We start from the raw sequence: 17028 nt of genomic DNA on the forward strand, positions 1-17028 counted from the left end.
TTTATCTACTGGAGGTAGATGGGCCAGAAAGGAGCAGCAGTCAGGATGGAAATGCAGATAAAAGGTGTCTTTAGATGTCTGATGACCATATAGACTATACTGGATAACACAACTCAAATCCAACAATGTTAGATTTAAATGAAAACAGAATTCATCTATTGACAGATCTCATCAACCCACATTTTATTCCAGTAGAACATAAAAACATATCAGCTGTTGGAACCCGGACTGATGCAGGATTCTAGCTGCTCTACAGTCCTGGACCTTGGTTGCTGGATTCCTGCTTCCATGATGCTCCAGATGTTGTGTACTGGTGAAAGGTCTGGACTGCAGGTAGGCCAGTTCAGCAGCTGGACTCTTCTCCTGTGAAGCCATGCTGCTGTGATGGATGCAGGATGTGGTTCAGCATCGTCTTGCTGAAATCTGCAAGGCCTTCCCTGAAAGAGACGTTGTCTGGATGGGAGCAGATGTTGCTCTAAAACCTCCATGTACCTTTCAGCATTGATGGAGCTTCACAGATGTGGAAGCTGCCCACGCCATAGGCACTAATGCAGCCCCATCCCATCAGAGATGCAGCTTTTCACCTGTCCACTGATAACAAGCTGGATGCTCCCTCTCCTCTTTAGTCTGCAGGACACGCCGTCCATGCTTTCCACAAACTACTTCACATCTTCATCCAGGTTTCCACTTTGCCTCAGACCATTTTAAATGAACTTTGGTCCAGAGAAGACGGAAGAAGCTGGTTCTGGATCCTGTTCACATCTGGCTTCTTCTCTGCATGATGGAGCTTTAACCTGCATTTGTGGGTTTCAGGGTGAACTGTGTTCACAGACAGTGGTTTCTGGAAGTCTTCCTGAGTCCATGCAGTGGTTTCCAGTAGAGAATCATGTCTGCTTTGATGCAGTGCTGCCTGAGGACCCAAGATCACCAGCATCCCTGACGCACAGAGATTCCTCCTGATTCTCTAAATCTGTACACTGTAGATGGAGGATCTTCAAAGTCTGAGGAACATTTTTCTGAAATTGTTCCAGTTTTAAATCCAGTTTGTCTCAGATTGGTGAAGCTCTGTCCATCTTTCCATCTGAGAGACTCTGCCTCTCTGAAATGCTCCTTTTATACCAGTCATGTTACTGACCTGTTGCCAGGTAACCTGGTTAGTTGTTAAATGCTCCTCCAGGTGTTTCTGGTTTGTACCAGGTACTTTTCCAGCCTTTTGTTGCTCCTGTTCCAACTTTTTCCATCAGATTCACTATCAGTTCGTATTTTCATCTCATGGTGAAACGTCTCCGTTTCTTCTGACATGATGTTTATCTTCTACTGGGAATAAAATATGTTTTGATGAGATTTATAGATCATTGTTTTCTGTTTTAATTAACACAGTGTCAGAACTCTTTAGGAACTGGGCATTTATGAGATGTTTTTTTCACCATGTGTCCATGTACAAACGAGGAAGGAGGAACTGGACATGAAACCAGCAGCAACGTTAAAGACCCAGGAGACTCCCAGCCTATCAGAAAACGTTGCCTCTGTTCTAGTCTGAGCTGTAAACGAGATCCCTGTCAGCATGAAAGCTGGTGCAACATACGTCATCCAGTTATGAGTCATAACTGATCTCCCTCCTTCGGCTCCCGGTAATTACACCGACTTCCTGCCTGAGACAGACTGAGTGGGCAGATCCCAGCATCATGTTGTAGGAAGACTGGGAGGACTGGGGGGAAAGGAACGCCTGCAGGGTCCAGCAGGTCCTGCTGTTTTACTGCTGCGTGACACGATGTGTTGGTTCCTGCTGATCGTTGTTCCATCCAGATGAAGTGATTAATTCTGATGTGACAGCCATCTGCTCCTCAGCATTACAGGATGTCATGACAACGATGGGATATTAAACCAGGATGGAGAGAGGGGGGTGAAAGCAGGCTGCACAGCAGTCCAGGTCCAGACTGAATCCAGACGAGCTCAAGCCTGAAACCAAACAACACCAAGTAATGGTAGCATGCCCAGACCATCACGTGGCCACCTCCGTGCTGAATGGACCAGGCAGGCAGGATGAAAGGCTTCTTTAGACTTCAGCCATGCTAACACCTAATCTATCGTATGAGACCTATTGCATGACTTTATGGTGAAACCGCTGCTGTATTTAAACTGATACTAGTCTTCTGCCCCCTGGTGGTTGCTGTTTGCACTGCAGTAATTCAGATGGAACACGAGCAAATTATTATTTTTTTCCTTTGTTTTTGTTTTTATTTCTACATTTAGTTAACCCTTAAAACTCCACTAGATCTCCAGCGCCCTCCACCCCATCACTGATGTCATCACCACCGGCGTCTCAGGAGCGGTGGTGTGTAGCTCTGTGATGGATATTTTACCTTTTAGCTGATCTACAGAAGTTTTCCAGCATTTCTATCCGTCCAGGAGGTTTACAATCCAGCCACTAAATGTAGTTTTATTCAGAGACTCTATCTGGTAAATCCACAATGATCCATGATAACAGCATTATTTATCACATTTCACCATAAAAACATCACCATCACTACTATGTTGCTAAGAGACCTCTATTTAGACCTGGACATGATGATGAAGCCACTTCCTGTCAGACTTTCCACCAATCAGAGAGCTTAGATTGATGGTAACGTCCAATCAGGAGCAGCCAAAGATCAACCAGTGAGCAGAAAGTTCTATGTGTGTGTGAAAAGAAGAAAAATAATGCTCCTCTATGGCTGGAATAAAGCCAAGAAGACGTTTCTGATGCACGGTGGCGCCACAAAGCAGCTGAGCTGGAGTTGGTTTAGTGAGGATAGCAGGTAAATAGTAGCAGGAATAACTGGAAATGAGGAAAAAGTGGAAACATGGAAATAGTTTCATTCATTTTACATCATTTTAGCCTCATCACCTGACAGCTGAGACGCTCCAGTGAAACCAGCAGCTCCAGCTGCTTCCACCACTTTTGACTCCCCCTCTAAACTTTGCTTCCCCTGATGATGTAAAAACACCTCACAGATGCTTCCTGAGACAGCTGCCAGCTTTCACCTCATGCTAACTAATTAGTGGGAAAGCAGCATTAGTAGAGGTTCCAGCTCCAGGCCCAGAAAAACTGGCTCTGGTGCCGGACGGCCACTGGAGGCCAGATGTTATTGGGATTGTCAGTGTGTGAAGGTACGAGGTGAAAGGTCCAGCTGAGACGTGGGGGCTGTGAACCAGCTTCGAGTCATCCACCTTAAATCCCGGCCGGCCTGCAGGTAAAAGCCAGACGCTCGTACGAAGCTACGACTCCAGGTGCTCATAGCTGATGATTGACACTCAGCTACCTCCTTCCTCCTCTTGTTTTTCTAGCTTCAACACCATCATCATCATCACATTGTGTCCGAGGTGAAATGAATAAACGATGCTTCTCTTCTGGCTGCAGCTCAGACAATAAAGAAAAGCTGAACAAGCAGCAAAAAAAAAAAGAAATTCAGCTTGTTGATCTGCTGATTGATTCATCAGGACATGAGAACTAACAACATGCTGATGAAGAGCTTCATCCTGGGGAGGAAGAGCTGCCGGCATGTCTGCATGTACGCCCGGATGCTCCAGCATGCCATGCGTCTGGAGTTAGATCGATCAGACATGTCAGATGCTCCATGAAGGCTTCTGACTCACCATGGCAACCAGCTGGTTTCACCCACACCATTTTATAGTGATTTAACTCTTTATGTTCCCCTAATCAGCCTGTTGCTGAGGACTATCTCTGCAAACAGGGTCGTTTCACAGCTTCTGGAGTCGTAGGAAAGGGAGATTTGTTAATATGAGTAAATATGAGTACATATGTTTCTGGTGAAGAAGAAATGAGAAAAGTTCCAGGCTTGCCTAACAACACAAAACACTTCCAGGAGGAATATCTCCTAGGAATGAAGCAGCTGTAGCTCTAAACCTCCATCGGGTCATAGAACAATGTGTGAACTTCATCTCTGCAAACACCAACTCTGAAAGTCGGGGAGGTTTTCTCCAAGATGGCAGGTTCTGCCCGACGGGAGGACCTCAGGTTTTAAAGGTGAACATCGCTTTACTTTTCAAAAGTGTTAGACATGTGTCTGTGTTAATACGCAGAACTAGTTTCTGTTGTGTAAAGCAGGCTGTGATTCTTTTTGTATGAAAAGGGCTTTATAAATACAACTTGTCCACATCTGTCCTGGTCTGTCCTGGTCTGTCCTGGTCCATCTCAGAAGCAGCTGTAAACCGGGCCAGTGGGTTTTATTTGGGTAAAAGCTGAACTTTTTGACTCTGTGCTCATCTGGTTGTAATTTCAGCTTTTTATCTGTTTGCTGCCTAAATGTTGATGGAGGAGGTTTTGGTTTCTGAGGTTTCGGTTTCTGAGGTTTCGGTTTCTAAGGTTTCAGTTTCTGAAGTTTTGGTTTCTGAGGTTTCGGTTTCTGAAGTTTTGCTTTCTGAGGTTTCGGTTCCTGAGGTTTCGGTTTCTGAAGTTTTGGTTTCTGAAGTTTCGGTTTCTGAGGTTTCGGTTTTTTCTATTCCTGAGGTTTCGGTGTCTGAAGTTTCGGTTTCTGAGGTTTCGGTTTTTTCTATTCCTGAGGTTTCGGTGTCTGAAGTTTCAGTTTCGGAGGTTTCGGTTTCGGTGGTTTCGGTTTTGGTGGTTTCGGTTTCTGAGGTTTTGTTTCTGAAGTTTTGGTTTCTGAGGTTTCAATTTCGGAGGTTTCGGTTTCTGAAGTTTCTGTTTCTGAGGTTTTGCTTTCTGAGGTTTTGCATTCTGAAGTTTCGGTTTCTGAGGTTTTGGTTTCTGAGGTTTCGGTTTCTAAGGTTTTGGTTTCTGAAGTTTCGGTTTTCTGAGGTTTCGGTTTCTGAAGTTTCGGTTTCTGAAGTTTCGGTTTCTGAAGTTTTGGTTTCGGAGGTTTCGGAGGTTTCGGTGGTTTCGGTGGTTTCGGTGGTTTCGGTTTCTGAAGTTTCGGTTTCTGAGGTTTCGGTTTCTGAAGTTTCGGTTTCTGAGGTTTCGGTTTCTGAGGTTTTGGTTTCTGAGGTTTCGGTTTTCTGAGGTTTCGGTTTCTGAGATTTCGGTTTCTGAAGTTTCGGCTTCTGAAGTTTCGGTTTCTGAGGTTTTGGTTTCTGAGGTTTCGGTTTCTGAAGTTTCGGTTTCTGAGGTTTCGGTTTCTGAGGTTTCGGTTTCTGAAGTTTCGGTTTCTGAAGTTTCGGTTTTCTGAGGTTTCGGTTTCTGAGGTTTCGGTTTCTGAGGTTTCGGTTTCTGAGGTTTCGGTTTCTGAGGTTTCGGTTTCTGAAGTTTCGGTTTCTGAGGTTTCGGTTTCTGAGGTTTTGGTGTCTGAGGGTTTGGTTTCTGAGGGTTTCGGTTTCTGAGGTTTCGGTTTCTGAGGTTTCGGTTTCTGAGGTTTCGGTTTCTGAAGTTTCGGTTTTCTGAGGTTTTGGTTTCTGAGGTTTTGGTTTCTGAGGGTTTGGTTTCTGAGGGTTTCGGCTTCTGAGGTTTCGGTTTCTGAGGTTTCGGTTTCTGAGGTTTCGGTTTCTTAGGTTTCGGTTTCTGAAGTTTTGGTTTTCTGAGGTTTCGGTTTCTGAGGTTTCGGTTACTGAGGTTTCGGTTTCTGAAGTTACGGTTTTCTGAGGTTTCGGTTTCTGAAGTTTCGGTTTTCTGAGGTTTCGGTTTCTAAGGTTTCGGTTTCTGAAGTTTCGGTTTCTGAGGTTTTGGTTTCTGAGGTTTCGGTTTCTGAGGTTTCGGTTTCTGAAATTTCGGTTTCTGAAATTTCGGTTTCTGAGGGTTTGGTTTCTGAGGTTTTGGTTTCTGAGGTTTCGATTTCTGAAGTTTCGGTTTTCTGAGGTTTCGGTTTCTAAGGTTTCGGTTTCTGAAGTTTCGGTTTTCTGAGGTTTTGGTTTCTGAGGTTTTGGTTTCTGAGGTTTCGGTTTCTGAAGTTTCGGTTTCTGAGGGTTTGGTTTCTGAGGTTTCGGTTTCTGAGGTTTCGGTTTCTGAGATTTCGGTTTCTGAAGTTTCGGTTTCTGAGGGTTTGGTTTCTGAGGTTTTGGTTTCTGAGGTTTCGGTTTCTGAAGTTTCGGTTTCTGAGGTTCCAGTTTCTGAGGTTTCGGTTTCTGAGGTTTTGGTTTCTAAAGTTTCGGTTTCTGAAATTTTGGTTTCTGAGGTTTTGGTTTCTAAAGTTTCGGTTTCTGAGGTTTTGGTTTCTGAAGTTTCCGTTTCTGAGGTTTTGGTTTCTGAAGTTTCTTTTTCTTAAGTTTCGGTTTCTGAGGTTTTGGTTTCTGAAGTTTCGGTTTCTGAGGTTTTGGTTTCTGAGGTTTTGGTTTCTGAAGTTTTGGTTTCTGAAGTTTCGGTTTCGGAGGTTTTGGTTTCTGAGGTTTTAGTTTCTGAAGTTTCGGTTTCGGAGGTTTCGGTTTCGGAGGTTTCGGTTTCTGAAGTTTCGATTTCTGAAGTTTCGGTTTCTGAGGTTTTGGTTTCTGAGGTTTTGGTTTCTGAAGTTTTGGTTTCGGAGGTTTTGGTTTCTGAGGTTTTAGTTTCTGAAGTTTCGGTTTCGGAGGTTTTGGTTTCTGAGGTTTCGGTTTCTGAAGTTTCGGTTTCTGAAGTTTCGGTTTCGGAGGTTTTGGTTTCTGAGGTTGCGGTTTCTGAAGTTTCGGTTTCGGAGGTTTTGGTTTCTGAAGTTTCGGTTTCTGAAGTTTCGGTTTCGGAGGTTTTGGTTTCTGAAGTTTCGGTTTCTGAAGTTTCGGTTTCGGAGGTTTTGGTTTCTGAAGTTTCGGTTTCCGAGGTTTCGGTTTCTGAGGTTTCGGTTTCTGAAGTTTCGGTTTCTGAAGTTTCGGTTTCTGAGGGTTTGGTTTCTGAGGTTTTGGTTTCTGAGGTTTTGGTTTCTAAAGTTTCGGTTTCTGAGGTTTCGGTTTCTGAAGTTTCGGTTTCTGAGGTTCCAGTTTCTGAGGTTTCGGTTTCTGAGGTTTTGGTTTCTAAAGTTTCGGTTTCTGAAATTTTGGTTTCTGAGGTTTTGGTTTCTGAGGTTTTGGTTTCTGAAGTTTCGGTTTCTGAGGTTTTGGTTTCTGAAGTTTCGGTTTCTGAGGTTTTGGTTTCTGAAGTTTCGGTTTCTGAAGTTTTGGTTTCTGAGGTTTTGGTTTCTGAAGTTTTGGTTTCTGAGGTTTTGGTTTCTGAGGTTTTGGTTTCTGAAGTTTTGGTTTCTGAAGTTTCGGTTTCGGAGGTTTCGGTTTCTGAAGTTTCGGTTTCGGAGGTTTTGGTTTCTGAAGTTTCGATTTCTGAAGTTTTGGTTTCTGAGGTTTTGGTTTCTGAAGTTTTGGTTTCGGAGGTTTTGGTTTCTGAGGTTTTAGTTTCTGAAGTTTTGGTTTCTGAGGTTTTGGTTTCTGAGGTTTTAGTTTCTGAAGTTTCGGTTTCGGAGGTTTTGGTTTCTGAAGTTTCGATTTCTGAAGTTTTGGTTTCTGAGGTTTTGGTTTCTGAAGTTTTGGTTTCTTAGGTTTTGGTTTCTGAGGTTTTAGTTTCTGAAGTTTTGGTTTCTGAGGTTTTAGTTTCTGAAGTTTCGGTTTCGGAGGTTTTGGTTTCTGAGGTTTCGGTTTCTGAAGTTTCGGTTTCTGAAGTTTCGGTTTCGGAGGTTTTGGTTTCTGAGGTTTCGGTTTCTGAAGTTTCGGTTTCGGAGGTTTTGGTTTCTGAAGTTTCGGTTTCTGAAGTTTCGGTTTCGGAGGTTTTGGTTTCTGAAGTTTCGGTTTCTGAAGTTTCGGTTTCGGAGGTTTTGGTTTCTGAAGTTTCGGTTTCCGAGGTTTTGGTTTCTGAAGTTTCGGCTTCTGAAGTTTCGGTTTCCGAGGTTTTGGTTTTGGAGGTTTATTTTCAGCTTTCTAATTGGCCTGTGGGAACCCTTCGGATGCTTTCGGAGCCTAACCAAGTCAGAACCGAACCAGTGAAGGAGCTTCTCCTGACTGACCCAGAAATGGGGAAATCTGAAAGCACCATGCATGCCGTGTTGCACCAGCCCTCATTTTTCCTCCTTAAAAGACTTTATAGCTTAAAGATGAAGCTCATAACGCCTGCATGGTAAGGACCATTATGGGCTGCGTTTATTTAAGTCGTAGGATTTGTCTGTTTATAGAAAGTGTGGAGGAAACTTTTCACCAGCAGACATTCCTGACGTTTGTCTGGTGTTCGCCTCGTCTAGAGGCTTCCTGCATGGAAATCTGGATCCGGTGGGATTAGAGTTCCAGTGTGAGGGTGTGCGTGGACGTTCCTGTGGTGTGGTGTGAAATTGTGCAGCTAGATGCAAAGGTTTGGGCTCTGTGGCAGGCCAAAGGTTTCCTTTGTTCTGTTGGAGGTCTGTTTTATTCATAATGTAATAAACCTCTTCAGTTTAAGGGCAATCCAGCCTGACCGATAGCTCGGGTTCTCCTCCTGATCTGGCCTCCCCACCTTAAGGAGACTCGTAGTACTGATCTCATTTAACCAGACTGAGATTCTTCCTAACTGGTGTGTGTTTGAGGTGATGGAGGGATGCTTCTAGAAGGAGCAGGGAGCGATGGATTGGAGGCAGAGTCATGGTGGAGCTTGGCTGGAGGCAGCGCAGGATGAATGGAGGCAGCAGCATCTCAGGCCTGATGGTAAACGGAGGTTCCCTCTCTGACTGTTGTACCATATGATACATTTTTCAACAACTTCATACGGGTGTCAGAGGTCCAACAACATTGTTTTCAAAGTGTTTTACCCCAAATTCAGCCTTGGTTCTTCATCTCAGCCGTTCCAGATGTGTCTCTACTGAGAACAGCTGTTTCTGTGTCTGAACCTTTAAATGTTCATGAGTGGAGCCTGGCCACGCCCCTCTCTGGAGAGGATCCGGCTTTCGCTGGCGCCTGCTCGGTGGTTTTAGAGGCAGGCTCAGCTGGCTGGGGGGCGGGTCAATGACAGGATCCACTACCAGGGGGAGTGGTTATTTCTCTTTGTGAGGTCACTAAGGGAAAGACCTCAGCCTCACCTGTTTGAGCCCACATTCACTAGTGGTGCAAGCAGGTGAGAGAGGAGACAGAATTTTCTCATTTCTGGAGCTCATACAGGCTATGAGGACACACATGATGATAGAAAACCGTTAGAAAAAGGTTTGCATCATGTGGGAATTTAAAGTTTGATTTCAGACATTTTATGATTTTTAAATGATATAATAATATTGATAAAATCATCTAATTATTCTTTAATGTTTCCAGTTTTCAACAAATTTTTACCAAAATCCTTCAACACTGAGGATTCAACAGGAAGCATTCACACACTTTTTATTCAGATTTTTCTTTGAATGACTGAAATGCAGAGAATTTCTCAGCCAATGAGGCTTTCGCCCCAGCTGCATAAGCATATAGGCAAAAGAAAATAGTGCGGATAATTCACAGACCATGCAGGATAAAAGCGATAAGAGCCTGGAGATAAGCAGCATGACAACTGCACACATCAGTAGATGAAAGAAAAAATAGAATAAAATCAGAAACAACATCCTTGATATTTGTACCTGATGCGGGGACGAAGGAGTGCTGCACCCTGCAACTGCTCGTGTGCAGAACATGCTGATTATTTTATGGGCTGTCTGCGAGAGGCCGGCTCACGGATGGCCTGCAGGGGCTTCTGGTGCCCAGCCAGGTTACCGAACCAAGCAGTGACGCTGTATCCCGAGGCTCCAGAACAGCCCGGAAAACAACACTTCCGCTCCAAGAATTTCAAATCTGCTTGTTCCAACCCCTACAAGGTCCAGGGAAAACAGGAGGCAACACAAGCTGTCGGAGTCGGATATGTACAATAGAGGCAGATTTATTCACAATATGTGTATAAAGATAACAAAGGAATCAAAAAAGTATCCGAAGGTCTGCGTACTAAATAACTAAACACAAACTTCGACAACAAAACAATCAACATGTTTTTTGTCATTGTGTATGTATGAGATGTGTGGTGGCAAAGAAATTTCCCCTTTTAGGGTAAGAATAAAGCTTACCTTACCATACCTTATCTCATCTTATCTTATCTTATCTTATCTTATCTTATCTTATCTTATCTTATCTTATCTTATCTTATCTTATCTTATCTTATCTTATCTTATCTTATCTTATCTTACCTTACCTTACCTTACCTTAACTTAACTTAACTTAACTTAACATGAAGCCTCCTGTGACGGGAGTTAAACGCCTCAATGGCAGGTACCAAAACCACGACCCCAGCGGCAAACTGAGCTCCAATCTCAGAACGAAGGTGACCAGGGGTTCAAGGTTTGTCAACACTGGTGGGCGGGGCTTAGCCTGGAGGCAAAGGCCGAGCTAGAAGCTATGTTAACAAGTGGCAGCTAGCTATTCCCAGTGGTATTTTTGAAAATGGAGGGTTTTCAAGCAAGAATTGTCGGAACTGTACAGACACTCGTTCTACCAGACCGGGCAGCTATTTTATTTTTATTTACGCTCTTGCTAAAGCGCAGATAAAGGTAACGTCCACATATATCCCCAACATTTCATCTGTTGATGAGGGTCTCTGTCCAGGCCTTTTATCTTATTGCATTCAGCCTTAATTGCCTTTGTATTTCTACTGATATCCTAAAAAACTGTAATTTACTGCCACGGGCGTTGTTACTCCTATTCTAGCACCCAAACACACAACAAGACGACATTTTAAAGTTGTAGTAACACTTGAGACAGCTCATTTCTACAGTGCTTTTATGCGCTCCGGCTACAGTAGTGGTACAGTACTGATTACGTAGGCCATGAAAGGGTCTACTGTCCGGAGTCTTCATGGCTGAGCCGAAGCTGCCGGTGACCAATCCTGGAGGAGGAGGGCGGAGCCACAGGCACAGGGTCAGCGTCCAATCACCTACAAGCACTGGCACAGTCCCATTTCCATTCAAGCCCAGCAAGCTGACAGGCCCAGTGCTGTCACACTGCTGCAGAGCTGGTCCAGGCTGTTATTCCTGGATCAGTCGGAGCTGACCTGTTCAGTGTAGATGCCCACTGTGGTCATTTACACCATCGCCGTTACACAGCAGGGAAAAAGACCAGATTTGTTCATGTTAAACAGAATCCATTCAGCTTGGTTGCTTCCCCTCCTCTTCTGTTACGTTCACAGTTATCCGTTGGTGCCATGCTGGTCCCACAGCGTCCCGGTGCTCATTGACGACGGTTTATATTCACAGTTCTTCTCGTTGTAGTTTGAGTTCGTTCTGTTTTTTTGTTTCTTGTTCTCACCGTATAAAGATATGAGCGGTTGTTTCTGAGGTTTCCATCGTTCACGCTTGGTCTGGAAACGTCTCCAGTGTGCTCCATGCTGTGTGCGATGGCTGCTGTTACCACGACTACACGAAGGCCGAGTCAGCGAGAGCGAAACCAGGCTGAAAGCCGGACCATCGGCTCTAAAAAGTTCATGATGTTCATGGGTTTTTTGTCTTTTTGTGTCTGCAGGTTGTTTGTTTGAGAAGAAACTTTGTCCCAGAGATCAGCTGTGCGGTGATGGTGAGTATTTAACCAACTCTGGCTGGCTGGATGATATCTTAGTTTGAAGGTTGGTGAGGTCCCTCTGACTCTGTCAGGAATCTGACTCTGGAGGATATTAAAGTTGACATTTCCACCCAGAAACAATATGACAAACAATCATCTGTGTCTCATTTACCTGGGAAGATTGTAATATTTCCTTTTCCTTCACCTCTGAGTAACAGTTCATCTGAAAGTCACCCGGACTCCTGGAGTTGGAGTAAACCTGTTCGGGGTTTGTCTTATAACAGGCGTATGTGTTGCTAAACACTCAGCCAAACATCAGCTAAATTAAATAAGCTCTCAAAGTTTGAGGAAATCAGCAGTTTTTCCTGCTCTCAGGTAAATAATATTAACAGTTAGTGGGTTGCCAGGTCTGTGGCAGCTCCACATTTTGGCTTAAAGAGGTTCTGGGATCCAGGGACAATGTGTTTCCATGACGGAGGCAGCAGGCCTGAACATAACACCCCAGAATTAGCTTAATACCAGAGTTTCAGTTTAATTCAATTCAATTCAATTCAATTCAGCTTAATTCAATTCGGTTCTAATCAAATTCAGTTCAAAGCAGTTCAGTACAGTTCAGTTCATTTCAATTCAGTTGAAATCAATTCAGTTCAGTTAATTCAATTCGGTTAAATTCCATTTAATTCCATTCAAATCAATTCAGTTCAGTTTATTCAGTTCAGTTTAGTGCAATTCATTTAATTTTAGTTCAGTTCAACTTAATTCAGTTCAATTCACTTCAGATCAATTTTATTCAGTTCAGTTCAATACAATTCAACTCAGTTCAGTTTAAATCAGTTCAATTCAGTTCAGTTAATTTCAGTTCAGTTCAATGCAATTCATTTTAATTCATTTCAGTTCAGTTTAACTAATTTCAGTTCAATTCAAATCAATTCAATTCAGTTTAATTCAGTTTGGTTCTATTCAATTTCAATTCAGTTAAGATCAGTTAGTTTCAGTTCAATTCAATTAAATTAATTTCAATTCAGTTCAATTCATTTCAGTTTCATTTCTGACACAAGTTAAGCATAAATCATCTAAAGGGACTTTTACAGACACAGTCCAATTCAATCCAATTTATTGTAGTCCAGCTCTAATCCAGGTCAAACAAGTCCATTATATAATCCTGTTTATTTATATTGTATGATAATAATATAATAATAGTCTAGTTATAATAACTGTTCATTTAAACCAGCTCGTAAAAATAAGAACCAGGCTGAGAAAACCTCCCATCAGAGCCAGAATCAGAAAATAAAAACCTCCATCAGAACCAGAACCAGGAAGAAAACCTCCATCAGAACCAGAATAAGAAAATAAAAACCTCCATCAGAACCAGAACCAGGAAGAAAACCTCCATCAGAACCAGAATCAGAAAAGAAAACCTCCATCAGAACCAGAACCGTCACAGAAAACCTCCATCAGAACCAGAATCAGAAAAGAAAACCTCCATCAGAACCAGAACCGTCACAGAAAACCTCCATCAGAACCAGAATCAGAAAAGAAAACCTCCATCAGAACCAGAACCGTCACAGAAAACCTCCATCAGAACCAGAATCAGAAAAGAAAACCTCCATCACAACCAGGAAGAAAAACCTCCATCAGAACCAGAACCGTCACAGAAAACCTCCATCAGAACCAGAACCAGGAAGAAAATCTCCATCAGAACCAGAACCAGAAAGAAAACCTCCATCAGAACCAGAACCAGGAAGGAAAACCTCCATCAGAACCAGAACCAGAAAAGAAAACCTCCATCAGAACCAGGAAGGAAAACCTCCATCAGAACCAGAACCGTCACAGAAAACCTCCATCAGAACCAGAACCAGGAAGAAAATCTCCATCAGAACCAGAACCAGGAAGGAAAACCTCCATCAGAACCAGAACCGTCACAGAAAACCTCCATCAGAACCAGAGTCAGAAAAGAAAACCTCCATCAGAACCAGGAAGGAAAACCTCCATCAGAACCAGAACCAGAAAGAAAACCTCCATCAGAACCAGAACCAGGAAGGAAAACCTCCATCAGAACCAGAACCATCACAGAAAACCTCCATCAGAACCAGAATCAGAAAAGAAAACCTCCATCAGAACCAGAACCAGGAAGGAAAACCTCCATCAGAACCAGAACCAGGAAGGAAAACCTCCATCAGAACCAGAACCAGAAAGAAATACTCCATCAGAACCAGAACCAGGAAGGAAAACCTCCATCAGAACCAGAACCAGAAAGAAAACCTCCATCAGAACCAGAATTAGAAAGAAAATCTCCATCAGAACCAGAACCGTCACAGAAAACCTCCATCAGAACCAGAACCAGGAAGGAAAACATCCATCAGAGCCAGAACCAGGAAGAAGACCACCACCAGGACCAGAACCAGGAAGAAGATCACCACCAGGACCAGAACCAGGAAGAAGATCACCACCAGGACCTGAGTTTCAGGCCTTTTTACTGGATCTCTCTACATGAGGAAAACAGATGTGGCTCCGTGATTCTTTCCAACACATAAAACTTGTTTCCAGACAAATTTCTGTATTTACTTGACCTGGACTTCAATGCTTGTTTATTATCTGCAGCTTCCCACAACATCTCCATGACAACCAGACTGCACAACCTGACTCTGTTGCTACTGGTTCCTCAGTATGGAACTTACTGGTAAACTGGGTGACCATGACCGATGCCACTGGGCTCCACCTGCAGCCTCATACCTCACAACCGCTCAGACACGACTGCTGTCCATCATTCATGTCTTTAATCGTCTGTGGGTTTCTTGTTTACTTCCAAGCCAAGCTTGGCCAAGCCAAAATGAGCAGAATGAAGCGTGCATGTGCACGTGCATGGGAAGAGGTCCTGCATTACTGATAATGGTTTGTTTGGTGCCCTGGGTGGAGGAGGCTTTGTTTCCTGTTCCTGTATTTTGAGTGTTGGTGGAGCAGGGGAAGAAGATGTTGCTCTGCAGTGGAGTTTAGGGGAAACTGCATGCTCTGCATCTCTGGATGTTTTGACCTCAAGGTCCAGGAGAAAGAGATGACAGTCCATCATCCTGAAGACGTGGCTTATCTGGATTCTGTGTTACTTGCTGTCAGAATTAGAGGCCGGAGAGAAAAGTAGAACCCAGTTTATCAATCTGCAGGATATTTCAATAAATATTTCATGCTCATTAACCAATCCGATGTAGTCTGCAATATAACTTATAGATTTTGGACGCTGTGTGAAAAATAAATAAAAAATATAATGCAGTGATTTCCAAATCCCATCAACTCATTTATTCCGAGCAGAAGATAAAAACATCTCAGATGTTAAAACGGAGACGTTTCACCATGAGATAAAAATACGAGCTGATAGTGAATCTGATGGAAAAAGTTGGAACAGGAGCAACAAAAGGCTGGAAAAGTACCTGGTACAAACCAGAAACACCTGGAGGAGCATTGGACAACTAACCAGGTTACCTGGCAACAGGTCAGTAACAGGACTGGGTATAAAAGGAGCATTTCAGAGAGGCAGAGTCTCTCAGATGGAAAGATGGACAGAGCTTCACCAATCTGAGACAAACTGGATCTAAAACTGGAACAATTTCAGAAAAATGTTCCTCAGACTTTGAAGATCCTCCATCTACAGTGTACAGATTTAGAGAATCAGGAGGAATCTCTGTGTGTCAGGGATGCTGGGGATCTTGGGTCCTCAGGCAGCACTGCATCAAAGCAGACATGATTCTCTACTGGAAACCACTGCATGGACTCAGGAAGACTTCCAGAAACCACTGTCTGTGAACACAGTTCACCCTGAAACCCACAAATGCAGGTTAAAGCTCCATCATGCAGAGAAGAAGCCAGATGTGAACAGGATCCAGAACCAGCTTCTTCCGTATTCTCTGGACCAAAGTTCATTTAAAATGGTCTGAGGCAAAGTGGAAACCTGGATGAAGATGTGAACTAGTTTGTGGAAAGCATGGACGGCGTGTCCTGCAGACTAAAGAGGAGAGGGAGCATCCAGCTTGTTATCAGTGGACAGGTGAAAAGCTGCATCTCTGATGGGATGGGGCTGCATTAGTGCCTATGGCGTGGGCAGCTTCCACATCTGTGAAGCTCCATCAATGCTGAAAAGTACATGGAGGTTTTAGAGCAACATCTGCTCCCATCCAGACAACGTCTCTTTCAGGGAAGGCCTTGCAGATTTCAGCAAGACGATGCTGAACCACATCCTGCATCCATCACAGCAGCATGGCTTCACAGGAGAAGAGACCGGCTGCTGAACCACATCCTGCATCTTATTTACATTTTACAGTGTCCCGACTTAATCAGTCTAATTTCAGACCTCAGACCTTGTCTGGGCTTCAACATCTGTAATTTTCCATAATACATTCTGCTGCAGAAAAGCTGCATAAATGCAAAAATGGTTCCTGTTCTGTGTCCTTAAACATCAGCAGTTCGTGTTTCGTCTGCCATGTTCTACATTCTGTTTAAAAGAGACGTAATCATCTATGTCAGTAAAAACACAAACATTTTATTGGAGCAGATGAAGAATTAAGCGAACACACGTCTACATTTCAGCTTGTTGTGTGAGCGGTTGTTCATCACAGCAGCAGAGAGATAGATGGAGGGAGGCGGTGAGAAATAGATGGCAAAAAGGAGCGAGAGCAATGTAAACAAAGTCTCCCTCCGTCAGCCACTCTCTGCCAATCGCAGCTCCTCACGGCCGTCTCCATGACAACACTGACATCACTTGCCTGACAACCGTGTGTCGCCCTCGTGTTTCTGTGTGTGATGGGAGGTGGGGGGAGAACCAGAGGTGATGACTCACCGTGGCCTCAACACACGACTATCCACAATGATGCTACACTCACCGGCCACTTTATTAGGCACAGATCCAACAAGGTGTTGGAAACATTCCTGAGACGTTTTGCTCTATATTGATGTAACAGGCCCAGACAGAACCAGACAGAACCTGGCAGAACCTCATAGAACCTGATAGAACCAGACAGAACCTAATTGAACCTGATATAACTTGGTAGAACCAGGCAGAACCTAATAGAACCAGACAGAACCAGATAGAACCTGCTACGACCAGACAGAACCAGACAGAAGCAGACAGAACCAGATAGAACCAGACAGACCCAGACAGAACCAGATAGAACCTGGCAGAACCTGATAGAACCTGATAGAACCAGACAGAACCTAACTGAACCTGATATAACTTGGTAGAACCAGGCAGAACCTAATAGAACCAGACAGAACCAGATATAACCTGCTACAACCAGACAGAACCAGACAGAAGCAGACAGAACCAGATAGAACCAGACAGACCCAGACAGAACCAGATAGAACCTGGCAGAACCTGATAGGACCTAATAGAACCTGATAGAACCAGACAGCACCTGATTGAACCTGATAGAACCAGATAGAACCTAATAGAACCAGACAGCACCAGATAGAACCAGATAGAACCAGACAGCACCTGATTGAACCTCATAGAACAGGATAGAACCTTAAAGAACCAGATAGAATCAGATAGAACATAATAGAACCAGACAGAACCAGATAGAACATGATAAAACCTGATAGAACCTGATAAAACCA

General features: G+C 43.7%; 1 protein-coding gene across 4 annotated transcripts in view; it reads left to right on the top strand.

The window, feature by feature from the left end:
* Positions 1–17028, top strand: part of ptprnb (protein tyrosine phosphatase receptor type Nb) — a 67191-nt gene that overhangs the window by 764 nt on the left and 49399 nt on the right. For all 4 annotated transcript variants that reach the window (XM_041978379.1, XM_041978382.1, XM_041978381.1 and 1 more), the window contains exon 2: positions 11392–11442. In XM_041978379.1, the coding sequence (XP_041834313.1) occupies positions 11392–11442 (51 nt within the window). The remainder of the gene's footprint in view (positions 1–11391; positions 11443–17028) is intronic.

The sequence above is a fragment of the Melanotaenia boesemani genome, chromosome 24 (assembly GCF_017639745.1).
Source record: "Melanotaenia boesemani isolate fMelBoe1 chromosome 24, fMelBoe1.pri, whole genome shotgun sequence".
Taxonomy (NCBI): domain Eukaryota; kingdom Metazoa; phylum Chordata; class Actinopteri; order Atheriniformes; family Melanotaeniidae; genus Melanotaenia; species Melanotaenia boesemani.